Source organism: Polyodon spathula, chromosome 31 (genome assembly GCF_017654505.1).
Source record: "Polyodon spathula isolate WHYD16114869_AA chromosome 31, ASM1765450v1, whole genome shotgun sequence".
Taxonomy (NCBI): Eukaryota; Metazoa; Chordata; class Actinopteri; order Acipenseriformes; family Polyodontidae; genus Polyodon; species Polyodon spathula.
The window spans coordinates 3,394,773-3,422,583 of record NC_054564.1 but is presented as its reverse complement, the minus strand read 5'-3'; the positions used below and the strand labels follow the sequence as shown (position 1 = coordinate 3,422,583).

Here is a 27,811-nt window from a genome sequence, read left to right as displayed (position 1 = left end):
GATTGCTTTTTCTTTATTTACATAGTAACAAAAACAATTATAATCTCAAGCCAACTTAACGTGACTCGATTTGGGGCAAGGTGAGAAAAAAAACAAACATAATATCAAAGTAACTACAGCAGCTTCAAATAAGTGCTTTGTTGTGACTCAACCTCTGAGACTGGAAACGTAAAAGATGCAGTTAGATCCATTATTCCTTTTCATTAAACTAAATAAGTTTGTTTTTGGATACTTAATTCAATGCTGTTGCTTCTCTGAGCTTCATCAGTGTCCGTGTTTGATCTCTCTTTTTCAGGACAACACGTCATCTTGATTTAAAACTGAAGAGTCTGGTTTAAAAAAAAAAAGTAAAGGACGGTTTCAGTATTCGTCCAGTGTGTCTGCCCGCGGGATAGAAAGTCCCCTCTCCTTTAAGGCTTGGAGTTTCAGTTTATCAGCTTCCTGTTTTGCCTGCTGCTCCACCCTCTGCTCTTCCAGAATCTCCTCGATGGATACTTGCTGTAAAGGCGTGTCGCTCTCCTTCTCAAGGTCCTCAAAGCAAACAGAGAACACGTCACACAGGCAACAGGGACTGACTGCTATGATACACCAGATTATCTAAATCAAACAATGATGCATTTACATAACTAGAACAAAAACAAAGCATTCCCAGGGGCATTGGATGGGTCATATTAGATTGAATGGTTTATAAACATGAAATTAAAAGGATATGTGAAATCTGTATCTGTCTGATTTTCCACGCAGTTTAGAAATCCAAACTCTTAACTCGTTAATTGCTCAAGTTAAAAAGCCGTACACAAAACTTCTGCAGTGAAAATCCAGTCTGCGATGTAACTTCTCACAACTTTCTTCTTAGTCTCCGTACCAAGCAATCCTTTATTACCCGAGATCTGCTGGAACAGCCCTAGCAAGCTTCTTTGACCAAATGGGAAAAATAAGCATATGATACAAGGGGTTTAGAAACCTCTTCATTTAGTGTTTTTTTCTTTTCTTTTTATAAACCATTTATTCAACATTTCAAATTATTGCCATTTGACTGTGACAGAAATCGAATGCGTCTTGGTGTTAGATCTCCCTCCCGACCTGTGAGGACGCTGTGTAGAAGGAACAGAGTACCCTGGACTAAATGGCATGACAATTTATTCCTTGGGTTAGGTGGAAGTCGGCCATCTAGAAAAGGGGCGGAGCTACGGTACCCAAACCCAGTGACCCAGATGGGGAACAGCTTGGCATCCGCGGATTGGAGGAATCGATACGCTCTTTAACCTAAGGGTCATGGGGGAGGGTACATAAGGGGTTGTAGTGTAAGTAATCTGTTCCTTTGTAAATGGTCAGAAACAACCTAAAAGGAGACCGTGTACAAAGAAACGCGAGTGTTGTGTTTTGTTAGTTTGTCTCGTTCATGTCTGTTTTCTAAAGACTATTAACGCCTATCCGGAGCTGTCGCCACAGGCACCACGAGCACTAAATCACTTGCTGTACGAACTGTGTTTGTGTTGTGTTACGTGTCAATGTAAAATGGGACTTTTGGTTACGGGTCAAACCCAGGGAATTACAAACAAAGTGATACACGCCGCTGTATCACATTATAACATTATTTACAGTTGTTTGCTATAAGGCTCTAACACTGTTCAACAGTAAACCCTTGCACCTGTGAATCGCTGTCTGTCTGTTCTTTCTACCCAGCTGCATTGCCTTCACCTGCACTCACTCACTCACTTGTCCACAGACTCATACAATGATAGTGCTATAGTTTTATCTGTTTTATAAGCTTTAAAGAATTATAAATAAATACTGAAGCTACTACAAATACAATAAAAATGCAGCCCTTGGCAATAAATAAATAATAAAGGCCTTTGGAAAGCACAGATTTTTTTCTTTGTGTTTGTTGATTTTTAGCCAATTGCTTTAAACTTAGACTTCTGTCCCTCAGCAATAACATGCAATACATTGTACACTAGCCTTAAGTTGAATCTACCATGGGTACCTACCAAGGACCAAAAAAAAAGTCACATTTGTACCCCAAAATGTATTAAATTAGCATAGCTGCGAATTTGTTGCCAGTGTACTCCCTGTCACTGGTTCTTGGGTGCATGTGTGCCTTTATGGAAGCAGCCGAGATGCATTGCTAGGCAACCAATTGAGTAGGTGGGCTCACCCAGTGCTGAGATGATCGGGGGTCTTACTGGCTGGGGGGTGAGCCCGGGGAGCCTGCGTGTAGCCATACAGATGGGCGCTGAGCAAAAGCTTGCTGTGTTTACATCGAGGAGGACAGCGTCTGCTCCATGTATAGAACTACTACACAAAACCCTTCCAATCCAAGATGTTGCTCGTGAAGGCATTGCCTAGCAGAGGTCGTTTGAAGAGGCTGGAGTAGCCTTGAGGATGCCAGGATTCCGGAGCTCAGAAGTAGGTTAGTTTAGGGATTTTGATCCCAAACAACTATAGAGGGTGTTGGTAGTGTAGTAGGTTCCTGGAGCGGGATGTCTCTTTTAGTGAGGCCCGCGTTCACCCTTTGGCAAAAAGTTTTAGCTTTGTTTTATTTATTTAATCTGATATTGGAGCTACCATTGCTGGTGGCAGTACCCATGTGTTTAATAAATCTGTGCGCCTGTGCGGCGTGACATCACCCACTGCTCTGTCTCTGACTCAGTATTGTTCAGTGACAATACCCAGGAGTCGCTTTGAGGATGCCTGTGTCACGGGAAATAAGTTAACGTTTGCCTTTTTGAGCCTTTCTACACGAGTGAATCTTAGAACTTAAAAGGCAAGGTTAAGCCACCGACATTTTCTGTCTGTGAACTTTTAACAGAACAGACTGTTATTGCGATATTTCCAATGTGTCTAGTACATTATTTTAGTAATATTAGCGAAAGAGAAAAATACAACACATGCATTATTTTGTATATGGGTTATGATATGAACAGAAATAATTTATAATTTTTCATGCGATTAATTTATGTGCAATTACATTTGTGTTTAAACTGTAATAACAGTTTCTAATACAACATATTTAATAATAGGTGTTCAATTTAATTCCCAGTTTAGAAAGACGTGCCAAACCCTCACCAGAGCTGTAATTTTAAATTTGTAATTGCCGCAGATATTTATATTAAGTTTTCTTCGTACAAATACAGTGAAAGAGAAATATGTGTATAATTTGTATGTGTCGACATACTGTATCAGAAACCATTATGCATTTGTCTTGCAATTTATTTTGATGTGCTTATATACTGCGGTCAAGATATCAGCCAGTTTTGAAATGTCGGTCAAGCTATCAGACACTTATCTTGTATAGATAGTTTCCCCGTTTCAAGCAGTGAAATTCTTCACTCAGAGATTTAGAACTGCACTGGAATAAAATGAGCGATGAAATACACTTTCATACGTTTTCAAAAAGAATGAAAAATGTAATATTTAATAAGTATGAAGAAATCTCACTAATAGCTTATTGTAAGTCAAAGGATGATTCCATGTTGTTTAAATCACTGAGAAAAAGACATTTTTGCTGCTTACTATTAAAATGTATTTGACCAAAAACGCGTGCGTGCGCATATATATATATAAAATATTAGGGATGCACCGAATCCAAGTTTTTGGGATTCGGCCGGATACTGAATCCATTTCAAAATATTTGCTGAATATTGAACAGAATACCGAATCTACAAAAACTGTCAAGAAAACTGAAGGAATCTGTTGACTGACAGCTAGCTACTAACAAGGGACGCGCACAATCTATAGTTTTGAGCCTTTTAGTTATTTTTATTATCAAATGGAAAAATATCCCTGACTAAGATTTATTTATTTTTTAAAATTTAGTCGTCTCCAATTTTTTACCTCAGTTTTTCTCCTCAATTTTGTATATCAATTATTGCCTCAGCTCACTGCTCGCAAACCCCCCCCCCCCCCCCCACTCAGGGAAGGGAGGATGGAGCAAGCGCGCTTCGAAAAGTGCTCCTGGCAATCTTATTTTTCATGCTGCGGATCCACAGCAAGGCCAACAGACCTATAGTGCCCAACACAGATCTGGAGGCTCCACTGCAGAACCACAGGCGCCCTATAGGCCGCAGGGGGCGCTGCTGCGTGGTGAGCCATGGATTCCCCTGCCGACCTAAGCTCTCCCTACCCTGTCAATTGTGTGCTGCTCCCTAGGAACTCCCGGTCATTGTCAGCTGCGACACAGCCTGGACTCAAACCTGCGATCCCCGGGCTATAGGGCACATCCGCGTGGCGCCTCTGCTGGATGCGCCACTCTAGAGTTCAGTTTAAACCGAACACAATTTACCGCTAGCCCCCTCCCCCACAACAGAAACGACAAAATACAGAACCGCTTACTTTACCTTTACAAGGAGAGCTGCATCTTTGCCATAACCCACTACTTTCTTTAATGAAGTTTCAACCTGTGTCGCCTGATTGGACAGTAGGGTTGCCAACAGGCTCCAGAATCTCAGGACACTAAAGAAAAAGTCAGGTTTTTTGTAACTCAACTCTCTAAACTGCAATGTATTCAGTAAAGTGAGAGTGAATTGTGTGAACTGTCACTGAATTCATTGAATTGTTTTACTTAGTTGTTACCAAAAGCACACACACGCCTGCGAGGATCGTTTCCATCAATCAGACCTATACAGCAGCCAATTGGTTTTCCGAGTCTCTGACTGGGCAGGACTGTGCGAAGCAAGAAATATTAAACAAACAGAAACTTTACCTGCTGGCACAAGGTTAAATGAAAGAGTGTAGGGGTGAGTGCAAAGTTATCTATAATAATGGTGTTGCACTATTTTGGTACATATTGTTTGCTGTATCTAAACATTTTTTTTAAAAATCAAGCAATACTATTAATCGTTGTACAAGGCTCTCCGGATACAATCACTACCACAATTAAACAATTAAACACATTCACTAAACTGCTCAAGCAAATCACCAGAGGGAAAGCGGACTCCCCCCACGAGGCAGCAATGGAGAGTGTGTCCTCGTCCGAACAAAGCGCCCGGTCGTTCTGCTCGTCCTGCTCTCCCACAGAAGGGTCAGGGGGCGGCACAGAGACTGCGACCGGCACAGGGGGTGGGGGGGGGGTGCCAGACGGGGGACCACGACCAGATCGTCGTGTAGCACCAGGTCGAAGGTGCACAGAGTACTGCGTGCACCAGTAGATACTGTGCGCACCGTGTGCACCATGCAGCACCGGTATAATGCGCACAGCTTGTACCGAGCTACCGCTTGCACCGAGTACTGCATGCATAGATGCACCGATTACCGTACAGCGGCAGGCACTGCGCGCACAGAGTACCACGTGCACAGAGTACTGTGCAGCACTGGCGCGCTAGCCTGTATCGGTACAGTGAGTCAATGAGCACCGTGGTACCGAAGTAGCACGGGCAGAGTCTTGCGCACCGTGGTATTAAAAAACACTGGGGGAGCTATGCACGGTGCCTTCCCTGACTGCGTGGTCACACAACAGGGGGACAGGGCCGAAGCCGCGATGGGCGATTGAATACAAAACAGTTTTTAAAATACAAAAACAGTTAAAATATTACAGGCCTGATGGGGGAGAGCACACTGTCTGTAGATTGAGCGACCTACACCAGAGGTGAGGGTCCGCGCAGCCCGTGTGCATCTCAACCCAACAACGAGGGAAGCCTCGGTTGACGAGTATATGGCTGGCCTGGCTGAAGCAGCCGCGTTGCAGCTAGTCCTCTGCGCAAGCACTGGGACGCGCAGCTACAATCAAAACAAGGCCCAACCTGCGGCCTGCAGGCGGCTGGTGGGATAACTCGACAACAGGGACAAGGCAAGCCCAGCCCCGTGGAGGAATAGCGCTCTCCGAAGCAAGAAAGGGTGAAAAACACACACAATTCTTAACAATAATACTTAACGTGCTAAGACGGACAGACAGAGAGAAGCAGCCTGACACGCGGATAGTTAGAAACAGAATAAAAAGGCTACGAATTTAAAACTACTGATTCTGGGAAAAGCGGTGAAGGCCAGCTTTCAGCACGAAGTGCAGGGGAACTAGCACTAGCTTACGTAGCGCTTTTCTGAAGAAAAAGGGCTCAAGGCAACACAGAGAGGTCTTACCGTACCAATCTTAGCGAAAAGATAACGAATCTCCCCTGCGTGACTGTTAAGTACCCTTGGTAGGCAGGACAGAGGGGGTCACCGAGGGGAGGGGGCCTATCGGCAGTTTTGATAGAAAGAGCTCAGTGACACCTACCAATAGGCAGGAGTGTATCCCATAATTATGTTTTGGTGGCCATCTTCGTATTAAAAGGGAACCACAGTATCCAAAAGAAACTGTGTCAGGCTACCTGCGTAGCTAAACATTCAACTAAGAAGGCAGAGAGGATGGGAGCTGTTGTGGATCCTATACCGAGGACTGGAGACTTTGTTGCAGCTGTTTGTTGATTCTATCGAGAATTCTTTTCTGATTTCATTATATTTGTGTACTTAATAAAATACTACTATTGATTAACCATGGCTGTGTGTGAATGTGTGTTCATAGTAAATCCTAAATCTTTAGACTACGTCTCTCTTCCGGCGCAGTCATGCTCTGGGGGATGGGCCGTGTCTCAGCTGCTGATTTTCATTAAATTCAATACTTGGGGGACAGGTGGCAGAGTGCCACTGTGGAGCGCATTTATTATTATTCATTCATGGTTTGGTGGCCTCGTCTTTTTGGGGGGAGGTGGCCACAGCCACTTTCTATCTGCGGCATTGGGATGTATGTAACTTCATGTATTTCTAGCTGGCCTCATGTAGGTAGCCGTTGGGCACCCACGGACGAGGTCTCCGGCCAATTTTATCTCGCTATTGTGGAGTGCGTCAATAATTTATTATTCTCCATTCATGGTTTGGCGACCTCGTCTTTTGGGGGGGAGGTGGCTCATAGCCACTTCCTATCTGCAGCACTGGTGTGCACGTATCTGTTCATGTATTTAAAGCTGGCCTCGCGCAGATAACCGTCGGGCACCCGCAGATGAGACCTCCAGCCAAATTTATCTTTCACTCGGGCCCTGAGCGCCCTTCACAGTTCATAAATCATCTGCAATTGCAATCATCATCATTCATTCATAGCCATTCATTCACAGCCATTCATTCATAGCGGATTCTCTGTGCTGAATAGAAAGGTCTACAATTATTTCAGCAATTTTTTTTTTGTAAAACTCCATAAATGCTAATTTCAAAGTATTCATACCCTTTGATGCTATGATAGTATTATCTACAAGGTGCTAGACATGAAGAACAACATTGCTACTGCCAAGCATGGAGGCGGTAATATCCTTCTATGGGGATGTTTTTCCTCTAATGGCACAGGAAATTCAGTTCCAATACATAGTAAAATGGATTCCATAACATACCAAAAGATACTGGCCAATCATCTGAAAACCTTGTCTACAAAACTTGGTTTAAAGCGCAAATGGATGTTCCAACACGTCAACAATCCAAAGCACACATCAAAATCCACTTCAGAATGGATAAAGAAGAATAAAATCAAGGTTCTGGAATGGCCTTGTCAAAGTCCTGATCTAAATCAGGCTAAATCTTTGGTATGAGTTGAAGGCAGCTGTGCACAAGAGAAGTCCTTGGAATTTGAATGAACTGGAACAATTTAGTGTTGAAGAATGGTCAAAAATCACCAAAGAATCATGCCAAAAATCGCATTGACAAATATCCTAATTGTTTGCTAAAGGTGCCTCAACTAGCTATAAATTTCCTTTTCAGGGTATGAATACTTTTGAAAATTGCTGATATAATTCTTGTAACATGTTTTTGTAATTCACAATAGCAAAACTAAAGCTACAAAAGATTTTTCCTATAACTATTTGTTTGAGAAATATACACACTGCTGTGCGAAAGTCTTAGACATCCTTTAATACTGCCATAGAATCAACCTGCACCATCTACAGAGCCTCATGTCACATATTCATTGTAAATTATAAAAAAGTAAAAAAAAAGTTTTACTTTTGTTTTTTTTAGTTTTTTTGTACAACACATCTGCACTGAAAGTAGTGAGGTCCAGAGGAAGATTTTTTGCATTACTGTAGAGCCAATCTGCATAAATAGCATATAACAACTACAGGGCTGATATTGAGCTTACTGTAAACAAAAAAAAGCTACAGTAAAATTCTCATACTTTGATATATGAGAGAGGGGCATGTGTACAACACATCAGCAGTGAAATTAGGGAGGTCCAATGGAAAGTTTGTATATACACACACGTTTGTGGTCAAATACATTTCAACAGTAAGCAGCAAAAATGTATGTTGTCAATAATTTAAAAAACATAGAATCGTCCTTTGACTGTTGCAATAAGCTATTAGTGAAATTTCTTTCACACTTATTAAATATTACATTTTCCATTCTTTTTGAAAACATGGAGTGTCTTTCATTGCTCGTTTTATTCCAGTGCAGTTCTAAATCTCTCGGAGTGAAGAATTTCACTGCTTGAAACAGGGAAGCTATCTATACAAGTTAAGTGTCCGATTGCAAGGTAAGTCTACGATAGCTTGACCGGCATCAAGTAATGGTCTTGACCCTCCCGTCAGACAACAGCAAAAACCACGTAACTTGTCATTAATTTGGTGACATTTTAAAAAAAAGCATTCACCGTCATCCTTGTGTCTGTATTTTTTAGCTATTGGCGTTTTTTTTAATAAACACTTATACAATATTATATTTTTACATTTATAAGTGCCCACACACACACACCTACTTACCAATCCTAACTTTCCCACCGCGTGTCATATTTGTTGTACAGTCAGAATCTGAGACTGCGTACTAAAGTGATGTGTTCGTACTCATTCCTGCGGCAAATCTTTTATAAATCGGGTTTTCTACAACTAAGCAACCAATAAGCCAAAGGAAAGAGCTGAAATCAATAAATATTAAAGAATGTAATTATGAAAAAAATGAAAGAACAAAAAGAAGTAACGTATTGCCTGGTTTGGCGTCAGTTTCCCAGACTTGCAAATAAAACAGCAGCCTTATTTGTTGTGAATTCAACATTTCATTTACATCATATCCAGTCTCACAGTAAGATGTACCGATGGACACCCAGACACGCGATTGAATTGTCAAACTTATCTGGGATCCGATGCGTTTCAGGTCAAAAATGCCATTCGTAATCTTTCCAAGGACATACAGATGGCAAGTAGTGATTTTAACTATGCATAGACAAATTATACCGACAAAATCATGTTTTTAAAATATTTATTTGTTAAAAAAACTAATACTGCGAGCAAATTTCCTGAAGATAAAATTTATTTATAATAAAAATTAAACGTAAATATACATTACAATAAATAAGATGACAACATAGTTAAACAAAAATGACTGTCTGCAATGCAAAACCTGTTTTCATTTCTCAAAAAAATACAAATGTCATCCTGTAATTATGGATGAATCTCCACAGAGATCCTTGCCTTTAAGCTCTAAGCTAACTTATTTCCTGCGACACCGGGACTCCAACAACAACAAAATATATAACCACATTCTACTTGCACTGTCCCTGCGTATTCATATTCAGATATATATCTGTATTATTACTATGATGATGATGAGGATGTAGTGGGAAACCCAGGCATACATTATACATTAACCTAAATGTAAATTTACAATTTACAATGTTTATACAATGTTGGTATTTGTGAGCTTTTTTTTTTATTATTTGTATAACACCATGTCTGGATTTTTGTTTTGTTTCACTTGCTTTTTTCATTATATTTTTTGGTGGCCAAATGAGGCAGGCTGCACTTGCAGTGCTTCAATACAAACTAAACACTTTGGGGAAACCCAGTTTAAGACAGCAGCACGGTATCAGTAATCTCACAAGGCAAAACTGGAACTCTGGGGACACGACATCGAAGGGTAATGGTTGTCATTCTCTTTCAGGGAACCAGGGTTATGGTAATAACCTAACGTTCCCTTTCAATTGAATGACAACCATTACCAAATGGGAAGCTGTAAAAGCTGTCGTGGCTCCAGATTACCAACAGTACAGCCCCACAGCGATAGCCTTAGAGCCCACATGATGTCTAAGGGCATGCCGCCTGCAACACCCTAGAGCCCAGAGAGGGTCTCGCTCGGTTTGCAACATCAAGGCGGTAAAATCACACAAATGTCTGACTACCTGTCCATGTAGCAGCATTGCATAACTCATCTAAGGAGGCACCATGAAGGAAAGCCCATGAAGTTGCCTGGCCCCTGGTAGAATGGGCCATAATGTCCCCCGGTAACTGGGAGTCAGTCTGTTCATACGCCAAGCGTATCGCATCTGTCACCCTGCTCTAGACATTGCCCTCTAGAAAGGGACCCATAGCAGACAAACAGCTGGTTGGACTGTCTCCAGAACGCCATCCTATCCAGGTAACAGCGCAGAGCCCGAATTCAGCATAGCGTGTGCTATCTACTGTCCTCCTCTGACTCGTGCGGGGGAGGTCTGCAAGTTTCCAAAACCACTGGTTGGTTAATATGTGATGATGATTACACCTTTGGCAAAAAGGATGGATTTGTTCTTATTGTTACCTGCGAGCCATTTCCTGTAAAAGCCATGCATGTGTCATCAACGGACAGCGCATGAAGCTCACTTACTTGTTTGGCAGACGTAATGGCTATTAAAAACGCCACCTTCAGTGAAACAGGGCGCAGTTCTGCTGACGCCATGGGATCAAATGGGGGACCCACAACGACCTGCAGTACCAGTTCTAGAGCCCACTTTGGGACCATACTTTTCATGGGAGGACAAAGCCTCCAAGCCCCTTTAAGAAATTGCACTGCCAGGAAATGTGCCCCAGGGGACACAGAGTCAATTTTGTCACGGCACACTGATATTGCTGCCAGGTATACCTTCAAAGTGGACGCTGATTTTCCTGCGTCAAACAGGTGTTGCAAGAAGGTTAATATCGTCTCAATAGGGCAGGTCACAGGATCGTGACCTTTGGCAAGGCACCAGTCTTGGAAAACTTTCCATTTATAGGAGTACTGGACTCTAGTGCTCAGCGCCCTAGCAGATGGTAGTGTTTCTACTACCTCATCTGGCAAACCTCGTCTGAATAGACAGCTACGTTCAACTGCCAGACCCGTTGGAGCTGGGCTGGGTTCTGGTGCCATAATAACCCTTCCGTTTGGCTCAGGAAGTCCTTGCGCGGCAGGAGCTTCCACGGCTGATCTGACAACATGTCGAGGAGGAGAGCAAACCAGGGGCGTCTCGGACATCTGGGTGCAACCAGCAGAACCTGGGCTCTCTCCACCCTGATCCTCAGTAGTGTCAGGGGTAATAATGGTGGCGGAGGGAATGCATACAAAAGCCCCTGTGGCCAGGGATGAGCCAGGGATGAGGTCTACTTCAGGGGGGCCCCCTGTCTCTCTCCATGGAGAGCCAAAGAGGACAACGAGTGTACTCGGTTGTGGCAAAGAGGCCGACTCATGGAGGGCTGGACAGGTGGTCTGCTGCCTTGTTGTGCACACCGGAGAGGTGAAAACCGCCCTCATGGAACGCAAGTTTCTGTGCCCGGCGACCGCAGGCTGCCTTGGTGGTTTATGTAGGCTACCAATGCAGTATTGTCCATCCGGACCAGCATATGTTTCTGCACTAACTGCTGGCGAAAATGAGATAACGCCAGGTTCACTGCTTGCAGCTCTTGGGCATTTATGTGCGCTTGCTGCCAATGTCCCTTCCACTGACCTCTTATTCCTCTCCCATCCCAGACCACTCCCCAGCCCAGACTAGAGGCGTCTGTTGTGACCACTTCCCTTCTGTGAGGGGATCCGAGGCGCAAATTGCCAGGATGGAGCCACCACTCCAGTGTGTTCTGGCATTGCTTGGACACTCGCACCAGCTGGTACCGATCTCGGACCAGGTGCACCTTGAGTGTATTTACCCAGGCCTGAAGCGGGCGCCATCAGCCCACACAACCTTTGATATACTTTGACCTGCAGGAGAACGTCCTCTCTGAATAGGGAGAGTGTGTCTTCCAGTGACCGAATCCTCTCTTCTGACAGAGAGGCAAGCATGCTCACCGAGTTCAATTTGTTCCCCATGAACACTGTGGACTGAGACAGTGCGAAGTTGCTCTACTGTTGATGTATTGAGAGCCTTAACTCCAACACATGATCTATGACCTGTTTTGTGTGCACATCTGTGCGACATTTTGGAATGCGCGCAAACTAGCCAATCGTCCAGATAGTTCAGGATCCGAATACCCTGCAGTCTATGTGAAGCCAGTGCTGCATCCACGCACTTTGAAAATGTGCAGGGCACCAGCGGCAGCACGCAACATTCGGACACGTTGCCTTGAAAGGAGAAGCACAGATACTTTCTGGACGCAGGACAGATCAGGACATGGAAGTAGGCGTCTTATGACTAAAGCTAAGGTAGAAAGGCAAACTATGAAGGCATGAAACAGAGTGAACAGGTCTGGAAGTAAAATAGATTAAAAAACACCCACAGAATGTACACAGAAAGGACACCCTGTTCTTCAAAAAATGCTTAGAGATAGAGCAATAAGCAATTAAACTAAAGTAGACAAGATCTAAATGTAAAACTAAATTGCCAAAATGGTTTAATGATCTTGTTAAAAAAAATATTCATCGAAATAAAAAAGTCGCACTTTGGATTGGACTGGAGGATACGCTGTGCTGTCAACATGTTGAACTTCCTCTGTTTCAGGAACTAATTGAGGACCCTGGGGTCAATAATTGGTCTGAAACCGCTGTCCCATTTTGGCACCAGGAAGTACCTGGAGTAAAAGCCGCTGAGGGCACTGCTTGGATCTACCAAGCACATAGAGTTCTTCTGTTGAAGATTGGCGATCTCCTGTTGAAGGAGTATGGTTTCTTTGGCTAGATGGTGGTGTGGAGCACACGCTTGAAGGGTGGCGGACCTACGCGAAATCGGAGAGCATATCCGTGTCTCACGGTTGATAGCACCCAGGAGTCCTGGGTGCATTCTTGCCATGGGTTGTTGCCTTTGGTCAGTCCAGTTGTGAGGGGGGTTGGTGGCAGCCAGGGACCTTCCTGGGTAGTCTCCCGTGGGCTTAGGAGGGGGTGGGTGTTTCTTATGCCCCAGCCTCGGTCTCCAGCCAGAGAACGGCTCTGCCTCTGCCTGCTTGTCTGTTTTGGGGTGGCGGGAGGTGTTCAGACCCTGTTGCCCTGCAGGCTGTAAATGCCACCTTTGGCACTGGCAGTAGGCAAGAAGGCACGAGAACTTGGAAGTGACCCCCGTGGCCTTGTGGGACCTTTCAAGGCTCACATCAATGGTCACTCCGAACGTCTGCCCTGGTGCAAAAGGGGCATCTAGTAGTGATGCCTTCTCGGCCACAGATGTCTGCGCGTGCTGCTAGAGACCTGCCTGATGCCTGACCTAACTCCCCCATTGGGGCAGCCATCGCCATTGTTACCGCCACTAACTCCCCTGTGTCTGCCTCCGTTACCCGCTCCTGCAGCCTCTCAGCCAGCTGTGTCTGGTACAAGTCCAGTATAGCCATTGCATTGGCCGCCCTGGCTGATACTGCCAATGACGCATATGCTTTCTTATGCATGCCGTCGGTTATTCTGCACGGGTTGGATGGGCAGGTCGGGTCTTTGTCCCCTCTGGTGAAGGTGGATCCCTGCACCAGTACTGTGACCGTATTCCCGATGGTGGGGAATGTGCCTAAGCCTGCTTCTTGGCCTCCTGCAGTGTGTAGCAGGGCCTCTGCTGTTCTAGAGGCTGAGGGGGCGGAGGCTGGGTTACTGCAGGATGAGCGAACTAGCTCGAGGAAATCCTGGCACAAGGGGAGGGAATGTTGTGGGTACCCTTTCTGCTGTAGGAAGCGGTTCCCCTTTTCCTCCTGTTCTGCCGGGCACGAGACGTCTGTGGCTGCAGCTGCACGAGTGCCCGGAACACTTCCTTTTGCGACATATGCGGCAAGGAAGGTAAGGAGCCCCCTGTTGTGGCTTGCCCAATGGATGTGGCTGGGTCAGACACGTCTGACCTCGACGCTGTAACAGACAACTTGTCTGGACTAGGAGGTCTATGCATTGGGGATGGGGAGCGAGACTGGGGAAGTTGGGGTTGCCCTGTGGTAGGGGGCAATCTGCCCCGAGATTTAAGCAGGGTCTCAAGCATTGTCTGCTGAGCCCTCACAGTCTCTGCCAGCTCCCGAAAACGCCGCTCAGCCGAGCTTGGGAGTCTCTGAGGCAACTGTGACAGCAAACGTCTGCGCCTGTGCGAGGAAGAGGAGCGACCCCTGCGCGGTGACCGTCTGTCCCCTGGTGAACACCTCCAAGTGGTACCGCCTCCACAGCGACCATCTCGCTACCCCTGAGATGCGCCTGCGCCTCTGCACCGGTGGTGGAGAAGGGGAGGGTGATAGGGCTAGGGATAGGGCTGCTCTCCTGCGCTTTAGTTCTATTGGACAACTTTCTGCATGGAGAGCAGTCCAACTCACCCGCCAGTGCTTTGGCTGTGTGTTCCGGCCGCCAAGCATCTGGCACAGGACAAGTGCGCGTCCTATCTAGGCAGTTTTGCCGTGCACTAGTCGTACTGGTGAAAGCCAGTGGAGGACCCAGTTGATTGCACTGACATGGCGCCTTAGACAGGGCTGTGGTAATCGGCAGATGTGGACCAACTCGCGCATGATCGGTACATCTCGCAGTGACTTGTCACGTTGCCATGTGGTTGGACTGGACAGCTTTGGGTCTCACGTGGACGCTGTCGGAACTAACGTGCCTCGATGGCTGTCGTCGAAACTGGAGGACGTTGGGAACCCGTGGCTGCAGTTAAGATTCCAGATCACGAGGACGCTGCTGGCACTAGCCCACGGGTCTGCATCGCCCATCGGGCATCCTGGACTGACTGGTCCCAGGTGGCGACGTTGAATCTGGTCCCGACAGCACGGTCACTCAGCCCGACCCTTGTTCCCGCGAGGTTTAGCATGTGGCGTGCCACGACCCCGAGTGCCAAATCAGTGCCAGGAACACGAAGCTCTGACGTACTCACCGGCTCCTGGGTACGGGATCAGACTGGCGACCTAGCCGAAGAGTTCACACGGCCCGACAAATCTCGTGCCAGCGGCTTCTCCACGCTCTACTGTTTCAAGTTTGGCTGATGGTAGACACGGTCCTTGTCTGCGACACGATGCTGTTCAGGAATTCGCGATCTGCATCTGGAGAGGTGCCGGGTGCTAGGTCGGTGTTCCGGCCGCTGTCGAAGTCTGTGCTGATGGTAGGCGTGGTTGGTGCCGGGCCGTACTGGCGCCGAAGATGGTTACACCAGTTGATTGCAGTCAATCGGGCCTAGGTAGGCGCTGTGCTTCTCAACCTCAGTCGGCGGGAAAACCGCGGTCGATGCCGGGGTATGCAGCCGATTCAATCGGGCCGTGGTCGCCGAGGGCAAGCGAGTCAGCTCTAGCTGAGATGGCTCCGAGGCTAGTCAGAGGGAATCTAGGCCCGAGCTGTTTTTTTTTTATTTTTCGAAGCTGTGGATGGTAGGCTGGCGCCGTAGGTGGCGCCGAAGATGGTTACACCGGTGCAGTCAATCGGGACCAGGTAGGCGCTGTTTTTCTCTACCTCAAGTTCAGCGGGAAAACTGCGGTCGATGCCGGGGTATGCAGCCGATTCAGTCGGCGTGGTCGCAGAGGGCAAGCGCAGCAGCACTAGGAGAGCTCGAGGCTTGAGAGGGGAGCTATGCCCGAGCTGTTTTTTTTTTATTTTTTTTGTCGCTGTGGCCGATTAAATCGCCTTAGAGGATGACGCCGCGAGCCTGCAGGGTCTCCTTACAGCACCAGAACAGCTCTCAACATGGTATCTGGCAACTACACGAAGCCTCGTGCAGTGAAAAAGAGAGTAATGGCCGCTTACCAATCTCCCGAGAGGGGTCGAAACCTGCTCTAGTCATTAAACTGACACAGGAATAAGGTAGAAGCACTCTCAAGAATGCTCGAAAGCACGATTCTGCTGTGGATTAAATTAAATATGATGGTGAAAAACTGACAAATCAGCCAAATTCGGGCAATGAAAGCACGAAGCAATCTGTGACCTGTCTCAGTGGAGTGAGAGAGAAAATGGCGATGTGCTACTGTGAGGGCATTCCTCTTCAGCAAGAGGTAGGACGGACTTTCCCCTCAGATCAGGGCCCTGATAGGGCAACTTTTTTATATGTGCTCAGTGATTGGCGGTCAGAGAGGGCTCTTCCCGTTCGGTGATGGTTGTCATTCAATTGAAGGGGAACCTACACTACCCGAAAGGTACTACCAAAATATTGAGAAGGAGGAGAGACTTTTTAGGTTGAATGAATCTCTCAGTTTCTATCCCTTATTCTTTTTTGCACTTCCTGGGCCACTTCACCCCTTCCTGGGGTATGTTACTGGCTGAAAGCATGTCAGTCAATAAGAAAAGCAGCCAATTGGTTATTGAAAGGAAAAAAGGTCAGTGAAGGGGTGGGGACAATTCCATTCTCCAGAAATTACATAGGACGTGTAAATATATATTTAAAAAATAAAAACTTGTTGTTTCTTTCAAAATTGCAGTTTTGCGACCTCATAATGAACTGATGTGCAGAGCTATTCTGTTAATAGAATTACTTTAAGTCACATCACCTGGACATGTCAGAAGTCAAAGTCATGGTCATCAAAACCAGGGCTGCAGAACAGCTGCACACACACGCGTCGAAGAACTTGGTCAGGACCGTAAGGCAGGAATATTCTGTCTGCCAGAAACACCCTTCTTGGCTTTCTCCACAACTAATCAAATCTCTTATCAGATTCAATGTGAAATATAAATATTAAGTCTGTCCTATAACTTGTCTTTTTTTAAAAATTATGAATGCATAATTACTTCGTTCGGAATTTCCGTACGGTTTGGAGCCTGTGCCCCAAAGATTTTGGACATTCTGCTACCCTGATAACCACATTCAACTGGAGGGTTTAATATAGCCCTGCAAATATGAAGTCACTGGCAGCAGCTGCTTTCTAAAAAAAAAATAACTGGCACAAGGGTTCATTTGTAAGTTAGAATGGTTATGAGATATTGCAATAGCGGGAGACAAGGGTTCATTTGTAAGTTAGAATGGTTATGAGATATTGCAATAGCGGGAGACAAGGGTTCATTTGTAAGTTAGAATGGTTATGAGATATTGCAATAGCGGGAGACAAGGGTTCATTTGTAAGTTAGAATGGTTATGAGATATTGCAATAGCGGGAGACAAGGGTTAATAACAGCTGTACAATATTGTTTAACCAGCGGTTATTAACTTCACTTTAACTACTCAGACTCATATTTTTATGGCTTATACTACCAACATGTTTTACAATTTGGGCCACAGCATTGTAAGAAACTCTCACTAGTCCTGCACCCAGTCCCAGGTTTCAGAACTGTGGACAATCTGCCACTTAGCTGCATGAACAACTTCAAATAGTATACCCAAAGATTTTATCAATATAGGACTTTTTCCACGGACCACTTGCCACACATTTTTTCACAACAGCGTTTTGAAACTAATTTGTATGTGTATATGTAGAAGTACATGTATCAAGTAGAGTCCTGCATCGGGTGGGGTGCCCGAGGGTGCCCCGCAAAGCAGGTCTTGTTCGGGCTGGAATATGAACTTTCACCGTTTGCGGTTTGGGTCAGAAAAGGTCATTTTCGGGTCAAGCTCGGGTCTGAATTTGAATAACCAAAAACATTTTCTGTCCTTTCAGCTTATTCATCTGTAACCCTTTCCCAAACAACCCATTAGGAGGTAAATGTACCAGTATTTCCTGCACTAAAGCAGGAGGCGATTAGGAGGAGTCAGCTGACTAAGCAGTGTTCTTGGTTTGTATTGCCACTTATTTGATATGTCGCAAGATCCGTTTCAGTAGAGATAGTTGATATGTTACTATGTTAAAATGCATCCAGACCACTACAGAAAGCTACCACGCTGTATAGCCTATTGTACAAACTCAATCTGTGGAGAACGGTTGAGATTTCCGAGTGTGAATGTGAGGCAGTAGGTAAAAAGGACAAACATTTGCGGGTTGGGGTCGGGTTGCAGGTCTTATTAAAGCGGGTCGGGCCGGGGGTAAGAAGACAGTGCTGCAGCAGGTTGTGGGTTCGGGTCGGGTCCTGTAATTGCAGGTCCAGGTCAGAAGCAAGGTCGTAAAAATTGGACCTGCGCAGGACTCCGAAATAAAGTATAACGTTCCTAAATGATGGCAAAGTCCCTGTTTCTTTTGTTTAAAAAAAGTTTTTCTGTTCACATTCCGAATGCTTTGTAGATAAATGGAGTCTCAATTTTGCAGGTTTAAGAGTTTGACAAAACCTCCTGACAAATAACGCACTGGGGCTTTGGGTCTAGAGATGTGCTTTTGGTACATTTTTATGATGTATACAGACAGCCCTGGTTAGTATTTTCCAAGGGAATCGACCAAAATTACACATTTCTCAACTTATAAATTAATTTCCAAAAAAATTAAGTGTCACAATTATTGGCACCCTTGTTATCAGTACTTTGTGCACACTCCCCTTGCAAGGGCAACAGCACCGAGCCTTTTTCTATGAAATTGGACAACACAATGGAAGGAATCTTAGACCATTCCTCCAAACAGAATCTTTCCAGATCCTTGAATTTATACCCTTCGGCCTATGCTTATGGACTGCCCTCTTCAATTCAAACTACAGGTTTTCAATGGGAATCAAGTCCGGAGACTGAGATAGCCATTGCAAAATGTTGGTTTTGTGGTCAATTAACCATTTCTTTGTGGATTTTGATGTGTCTTGCTGGAAGATCCACTTACGGCCAAGTTTCAGCCTCCTGGCAGAGGCAACCAGGTTTTTAGCTAAAATGTCCTGGTACTTGGTAGAGTTCATGATGCCGTTGACCTTAACAAGGGCCCCAGGACCAGTGGAATCAAAACAGCCCCATAACAAAGATCCACTACCATATTTTACAGTAGGTATGAGGTTGTTTTCTGCATACGTATCCTTCTTTCGACGCCAGACCTACCGCTGGTGTGCATGGCCAAAGTGCTCTATTCTCGTCTCACCTGACCACAGCACCCGGTTCCAATCCAAGTGCCAATGCTGTTCAGCAGACTCCATGTGCTTACATTTGTTGGTTGCTCTCAAAGGCTTTTTTTTTTTCTGGCAACCCTTCCAAATAGGCTATTGGCATAGAGGTGGTGTCTAATTGTAGATTGGGAGACTTGGTGACCCCAAGATGCAACCAAGTTCTGTATTTCTCCAACTGTGGCCCTTGGATTCTTCTTTGCCACCTGAACCATCTTCCTCGCTGTGCGTGGGGGTAAGATGCACTTCCATCCTTTGCCAGGCAGATTTACCACTGTTCCACTGGTTTTGAACTTCTTAATTATTGCCCTAATAGTGGTATATTTAGGTTTTTATTTATTTTTTTTGTACCCATTGTCTTATTTGTGAAGGTCAACAACCATTTCTCTCTTCATTTGTGAGTTCTTTGCCTTTCCCCATGGTGATGGATGACAAATAGATTTTACATGCGTGTTACCTCATTTTTATACCCTAGTGAAACAGGAAGCCATGGAAGGCCACAATGCAGTTCCTTAAGCGTGAGATGTACTTAGTAGAATGTTAATGCAGATTTAATTTTGTTTGATTTTATTTATAAGAATCTTTAGGGGTGCCAATAATTGACACCTATCTTTGAGAAAAACAAATTACTAATTAAAAATAAACGTTTTCTTTGAGCAATTGTATTAGTATAAAAGAATATAGTTTTCCCATATTTTTGAGCATAAAATATAGCTCATTACCTGTGTTGTTTATTTTACGCAGCCTTTTTTGCTCATCTATCAAGGGTGCCAATAATTTTGGAGGTGCCTGTACAATTAAAAAAATACACCAGAACACGAAGGGGGGGGTGAAGCAATTAGAAAAATGTAAAAATGATTAAAGTCTAATGGTTGGCAGTGTCAGGGTTTCAAACAACTGGTCTCTGGGTCCGCATGCAGCCCAAAATGTGAAAATGTGGACTTAACCCTTTCACATTTAAAGTGCTTTTGCGGACCTCAATTTATTTATGAAAAATAGTACTGAAAGCAGCCACCTATAACAAAGGATGTTTCACTAATACCGTGAATGAGTAAGTGTACAACTCAAACTGACCTGTCAAAATGTCTTGCTTGTGAATTTACTCATCAATATATTTTGAGCATAGTGGTGCAGGCATCAAGCTCTTGAATTTTTCAATTTATTAGATGAATCTCATTATGACCCAGATTTGCTCAAGTCTCTTAATAGACGTCTTTCTGTACTTTGGAGGATACACTTTTCAGGTGAGACTTTGATGGCTTAGAAGTACAAATCGGCGTTTAACCACTTCAACACCATGCCGTACGCATGTCAAATGAAAACCCACTTACAGTACCACACCGTACCTGCGTATGTCTAGCTTCCCATTCTATTCTAGGATCGGTTTCTCAGTCTAGCGTTTCAGGTTTCATTCTCTAACGCAGTGCCAGTACTGTGGAATATGCAAGTAAAGTCGGGGGAGAGTCAGGTGACATTTGTATCCAACTGCGTTTCATGTAGCGATTCCGATCTAACTTTGGTTGTTTAGAAGACAGATATATTGAAGGAAACCACTCAACTTTTACAAGTATGTATAGAGTGTTTTAAATCATTTGTTATTTTATTATTAGTTTTACTTGTTCAGTTGTAGTTTATATTGTTTGTAGCGAAAGCTAAACATGGCAGCGTACGTGGTCTTTCTATAATTAGCAACGGGAGTGAAGTGGGTTTGGAGGATTTCGATACCAGCAACAGTGATGCTGACTTATCACTCAGAGATGATGATGATGAAGAGGATGCGGAGCCAAGAACAGTACAAACAAAAGAGCATGCAGCTACTTTACAGGTAAGCCAGCTGCAAATGGGAAGCTGTTTGGTTTGAAATGGCAGTGCTGTGATGAAACAAAAAAAACAAAACACAGCACTAGGTACAGGCAATGCGGCAGCTAGATCCATCACAATGCATGTGCAAAGTAGCTGTGTACACGCATGTGTGACAATCCCTCCAACACAAGGGAAGCAGAGACTGCAACAAAGGTGCAGGGTCTGCTACGAAAATGAAAACAAAAGAAAGGACACAAGCTGAAATCGATCACAAACACACACACACACACAATGGTACGGTTCACAAGTCACATTAACTTCTCTTACTATGCAGCTAACCTCTACAAAGCATATCCTATAGGAATATTCCTATATCACTGGCAACACTGTAGAACATATTTTATATTGTTGAAAATGAAAAGTACTAAAACTGTGGTTTTAATGGTTCTTTTTTTGTTTGTTTTAATTTAGTCATTCCAACAAAGTTAGGAATATTCAATGCAGTGCGCTACTTTTATGCGATGTGAAAGGCTGGGACAGCCAGATTATTATTTTTTTCCCCCTGAACAGTGAAAACAAGCAGTCAAATGAGCACCGATCAGCATTTACATGAATGCTAGATGTAGAATATATTATATTATGTACAAATACAGAATGAAAAAAATGCAAGCGAACATTTAAAATCAAGCTTTAAAATTATAGTTGGAATCTGCAGTGCATGAATACAGCACTCCTCTTACTCTCCTATCCCCACCCCACTCACTGCCATTATCCATACACAAAGAATAATTTCAGTTTAATCCTGAGGTCTGTACTAAAGTTGTGGGTCGGCTGATCCCAAACTTTGTTCCCTGTATTTTTTCGTTGCAACTGGCATTAAGAGAGAAGAGCTGGGGATGATCCACAGACAATACCTAACTAGCTAGTATAGAACTAAGGACTACATTCTCAAGTTTGTTGCAGCCGACTAGTCTAGAGGATGTTTTATATATATAAAAAAAAAAAACACTTACTATTTCTCCAAGAAGAACAACATTTTCTCCCCTTACAATAAATATTCCTCGAGGGATGTCCCCATACTTCTTGCCTACATGGATTCGCTCCACCGTCTGATGCAAGACTAAATTAGCTGTAAATGAAAAACAAAATCAGAATTAAAAATAGTTTGGTAATTAAGCTTGACTACAATTACACAATCAGAGTCGCCAGTGTACTGCTACACAGTCTCTTTCAGACATCCTGGAACACTTCATTTTTCTTTGTGTTACAAATCTGCTAGACTGTTCACAACCCATCTTCATTGCCATGGGAGAAGTTGCACAAAAATTGGCTAGCGATTGGTACCCAAGGTTGCATACAAGACTTTACATTGCTGAAAGGCATGGTAACGTAAATAGAAACTCAAACCCTTGATTTATCTGTGACGGTGGTATAGGGTATAAGTTCAGGCAGTGGCAAGTCTCCTAGTATTAGTTGTTTGAGACACCCAGGGTAATTCATCTTTCAATCCAGCCTTCTCTTTCACACCTCCCCTCATCATAACTCCTCTTAGTTCGGTCAGGGTGTCCTTGGCTCACCCCACACCAGCGACCCCTGTAGTCTGACTGGGCGCCTGCGGGCTTGCCTGTAAGCTGCCCGGATTTACATTGTCCTCCGACAGTGTAGCTCCGAGGTGGCTGCACGGTGAGTCTGCAGTGTGTAAAGAAGCGGGCGGCTGACGGCACATGCTTCAGAGGACAGTGTGTGTTCGTCTTCGCCGCTCCAGAGTCAGCGCAGGGGCAGTAGCGGTGAGCCGAGCTTAAAAATAATAATTGGATATTCTAAATTGGGAGAAAATAAAAATAATTGACAACTACTAAACTAAAAAAAAAAAATAAAACAAATAGATGTCTAAATTATTTATTTCAGATTTTTTTTTGCAAAACTCTAAAAATGCTAATTCAAAAGTATTCATATGTATGGATTCTGCATTCTGTTAAGTCAACGCCCATGGGGGTGTAAAGTTGTGGTTAAGGCAAAAGTGGGGGACTCGGGCAGGGGCGAATTTACAGGCATGATTGCAGAGTTAATATTTTTAACATTAGGTAGGTAGATTACAGTTACAATTAGACATGCTTAAAAATCAAAGGCAGAGCACAGCACACAACCTTGCTAAAGAATTCATAAGTGCAGTTAACATATTGACCGGTGAAATACAATTCAAAGTTGCTGCAGTATGTCCATTGTTTTGTCATTTCAAATAGTTTCACAAAACAAACAAACTTGAAAGCTATAGGCGTGCGGTGCAAAAGCACATCATGAAAGACCACATATGTAGATAAAAACTGCTAGAATAGAAGTCGATACATTAAAAATGTGAAATTAAGGATTTTAGGTAATCTCTGCAAGTAAGAAATTGCCGTGTCCCGTGTGAAACAATACGAAATAAACAAACAATCAAAGTAGCACTATAGCATTAAAATGTTCAATATAAAAAATAGGGACTGAGTTACAAGCTCTTGCAGTGTCAAAAAAAAAAAAAAAAGAGAAAAACAAAACAAAAAAAATATGGATTGTATCGTAATAGAAAAGCATAACAGAGTCTATTATCTAAGCAGAGCTCCACGTCTGGCGCTAATTGTGTATATATAGACACACACACAGGCTTAAAGGCTGTGAATATAGTATACTCTCAGGTATAACTCAAACCACAAGTTAATCTCACTGTGCTGTACTTACATACCAAACTGATCTATGCTTCTCAAAAAGCCAATCAGCGTTCTTCCATCTCGGAGAAGCACCAGGTGTTTTTCTAAAAGAAAAATTAAACAAATTTAATAATACTGGGTCAGAGGGTTGTGTCACATGCAAATTAATCAAGCTTTTATTCCATGCAATATTTTTGAGGAGAAAGTATTCTGCAAGTATAGAACAATAAAAACTATTACAGTCAGCACTCACATACACGACCCTATAAAACTGACTTCAGTGACGGTAAAAACAGCATGACACATATCTGATAATTTCCTTTTGGCCCGTTCCAACCCTTGTCCTTTTCAGGGAACACAAAAAAGATACAATGTCAAAAATACACAACTGAAAGGACTGTGTTTTAAAATAAGTCGGTTTCCATTTAGATGTACTGTAGCTGTTTTGTAGGTACAGTACTATATTTAACACAAGTATTTTAATTCATAATGATATGATTCAGAAAATATCACTTACTAAAAGAGATGACAGTGGACATGTGCGCGTTAATGCAGTACATACTCTTAAACCTGATGTAGTATTAGAAAGTGGTACGTCGTCAGAATGTGGTACCTGTACCTAAACCTTACCCCTGTAACGTCAGAAAGTGATACACTGTCATATTGAAAGCGGCAAGCAATCAGATTTTGCCACATGTGCAAGCTATTGCGATCTGATGGGTGTTCTCCTATTGTCTAACAGAGGTACATGTACCATTAATTATACATTATTTTTTGCAAACTTACACTGGAAACAGATTTAAAAATAAAAAAATCACAATGAACAAAACGAGTCCACAAAGTTGCACAAGTAAAAATATGTAGACACAATAAGACACAATGTATTGCATATGATAAATATTTGCATACTATTTTCTTAATGATGGAAAAATATGATAAACTACATTAACAATGACATAAGACTGAAAAATATGCTAAACTAAATTGAAAAAGATGTAAAAAAGGCAGAAAACAGCAAAATGTACCAGATTTGAATAGGCTCTTCCTTGCTTTCTTAGCAGAAGTTAGGCATGCACAAGCAAGCGCAGTGTGCTGTCTACTACTTTAACGCATACCTGAAAATAACACTACACCGGTACATATTGTAGCAGTATGTAAAATTCCCCATTAATGATCCAAAAGCAAAATTAAATAAAAAGGTTACCCATTCATAGAACTGAGCAAAAAGTAAAAGGCAATGCAATTTAGCAAATGATTAAAAAAAAAAAAAAAAAAAAAAAAAAACCTTTTCTGGATTAAAACAGTATCCAAAGTCAGTATTCAGAATTGCAGAATATAGTGCTCACAGTTCACTTGCAAATGAAAATACACAAAAGCAACTAAATCAGAGATTATTATTTTTTTTAAAATTACATCATAGCATCTAAAACTGTTCAGTGATTCCCTGTTTTACATTATAGTAGCTGGTCTTGTTCTCTTTGTTGTTGCTGCATTTCGTCTGGTGAAACTGGAGGAAGTGCTTTGTAACTGCACAAGACAGACTGGTTTGAGCATGCGAAAAAATGCAAAAAATAAAATAAAAATGCAGTCTGTGAAGGATAATCAAATAAATTGTTTGTCACACATGATAATGTGTGTGTGTGTGTGTGTGTGTGTGTGTGTGTGTGTATATATATATATATATATATATATATATATATATATATATATATATATATATACACACACATACACACACACATGCACACACACACACATAATGGGAACTGATCTGTTTCTTAATGCAAGGACTAAACGTGACTGATGTATATCTGAGTGCTGACTGTATTTGAATAATGGCAGGTACATTTAAAAAAGAAAAATGCACACAAAGGAACACTAAGGTACTTCAATAATGTAGGTTACTGTTGACAGTGCGATAACCCCCCCAAAAATGTTTAAGCTGTATCCTGGGAATTGCAGAATTTTAAGAACATAAGAACATAAGAAAGTTTACAAACGAGAGGAGGCCATTCGGCCCATCTTGCTCGTTTGGTTGTTAGTAGCTTATTGATCCCAAAATCTCATCAAGCAGCTTCTTGAAGGATCCCAGGGTGTCTGCTTCAACAACATTACTGGGGAGTTGATTCCAGACCCTCACAATTCTCTGTGTAAAAAGTGTCTCCTATTTTCTGTTCTGAATGCCCCTTTTTCTAAACTCCATTTGTGACCCCTGGTCCTTGTTTCTTTTTTCAGGCTGAAAAAGTCCCTTGGGTCGACACTGTCAATACCTTTTAGAATTTTGAATGCTTGAATTAGGTCGCCACGTAGTCTTCTTTGTTCAAGACTGAACAGATTCAATTCTTTTAGCCTGTCTGCATATGACATGCCTTTTAAACCCGGAATAATTCTGGTCGCTCTTCTTTGCACTCTTTCTAGAGCAGCAATATCCTTTTTGTAGCGAGGTGACCAGAACTGCACACAATATTCAAGATGAGGTCTTACTAGTGCATTGTACAGTTTTAACATTACTTCCCTTGATTTAAATTCAACACTTTTCACAATGTATCCGAGCATCTTGTTAGCCTTTTTTATAGCTTCCCCACATTGCCTAGATGAAGACATTTCTGAGTCAACAAAAACTCCTAGGTCTTTTTCATAGATTCCTTCTCCAATTTCAGTATCTCCCATATGATATTTATAATGTACATTTTTATTTCCTGCGTGCAGTACCTTACACTTTTCTCTATTAAATGTCATTTGCCATGTGTCTGCCCAGTTCTGAATCTTGTCTAGATCATTTTGAATGACCTTTGCTGCTGCAACAGTGTTTGCCACTCCTCCTACTTTTGTGTCGTCTGCAAATTTAACAAGTTTGCTTACTATACCAGAATCTAAATCATTAATGTAGATTAGGAATAGCAGAGGACCTAATACTGATCCCTGTGGTACACCGCTGGTTACCACACTCCATTCTGAGGTGTTTTTCTAATAGTACTTTCTGGCAGGTTAACCACTCCCTAATCCATGTACATGCGTTTCCTTGAATCCCAACTGCGTTCAGTTTGAGAATTAATCTTTTGTGCGGGACTTTGTCAAAAGCTTTCTGGAAATCTAAATAAACCACATATGCTTTGCAATTATCCATTATCGATGTTGCATCCTCAAACTAATCAAGCAAGTTAGTTAGACACGATCTCCCTTTCCTAAAACCATGTTGACTGTCTCCCAGGACCCTGTTACCATATAGGTAATTTTCCATTTTGGATCTTATTATAGTTTCCATAAGTTTGCATATAATAGAAGTCAGGCTTACTGGTCTGTAGTTACCTGGTTCAGTTTTGTTTCCCTTTTTGTGGATGTATTAAGTTTGCAATTATCCAGTCTGTGGAGATGAGTTTTAGTGCATTTGAGAAATGCTTAATTTATCTGTTTTGTATGAAGAAAATCACATTTAATAAAATATAAACATATGCATGTTCACTTCAAACTGAGAAGTTTACCTTTTAACTCAATTTTAATATAAAGAATAATACATTGATTTAAGAAATTGCTGTAAGGAGTCCAGCAACCCCCCTGCCCACCTGAGCTGGAATGAACCTTTCAATCAAACTGCAAGCCCCGCTTTCACTGTGCTCTTTTACACTTTGCCATGCTTACCAGGAGAAACTGTTCTAAGGGTTATTATTCAGGGGTGCTCTGGAAAGTACTAATTGCGGTTAGGACCCTCGACATTACGGTCAATTGAGAGTCTGGGTACAAAACAAAATTCCTGCCTCAGCGAAAGCTGGCCAAACTGAAATTAAACGACCCCACATTACAGGTAATAGTTACCACAAAACACATGTAATAATATCAATGTATACCTATGGTATGGGTCAACGTTTTTAGATTTATTAGTAGAAATATACATTACTTGTTTTGGGGATATTTTATGAAATACACTTATTAGTAAACGCTGACGCACACACACACACACACAATTTATATATATGACACGTTCTTAGACTTACTGAAACATGTATTATTTTATGTACAAACAAAAAGTTTCGGACTTAATGCATTCCTAATGACCGGACGATTGAAACCAACAATGCTATGAATACATGTTAACGGACCATTTATATACAAAACACCTCACAAGCTTATTTACTTACTATCGATATCCTCAATGAGGCTAGCTGTCCCCGGCATGTAATTCATTTTGCAAAGTGGAGTGCAAGTATTTCTTCTGCTTATTTCTGTATTTAAACTATTTCAGGCCACGAACGATTCAAACTGTGCATCACTCTCTCAACAGGAAGTGCTGACAACGACAC

The 27,811-nt window shown here is 42.8% G+C and overlaps 1 protein-coding gene across 1 annotated transcript; it reads right to left on the bottom strand.

The window, feature by feature from the left end:
• LOC121303056 (U6 snRNA-associated Sm-like protein LSm1) lies at positions 1-27,811 on the bottom strand. Its single transcript, XM_041233456.1, has 4 exons — positions 27,650-27,811; positions 23,549-23,617; positions 21,840-21,955; positions 1-531 (listed from the first exon to the last, which is right to left on the bottom strand). Exons 1-4 carry the CDS (start codon positions 27,693-27,695, stop codon positions 361-363), a joined length of 402 nt encoding a protein of 133 aa, XP_041089390.1. The 5' UTR covers positions 27,696-27,811; the 3' UTR covers positions 1-360.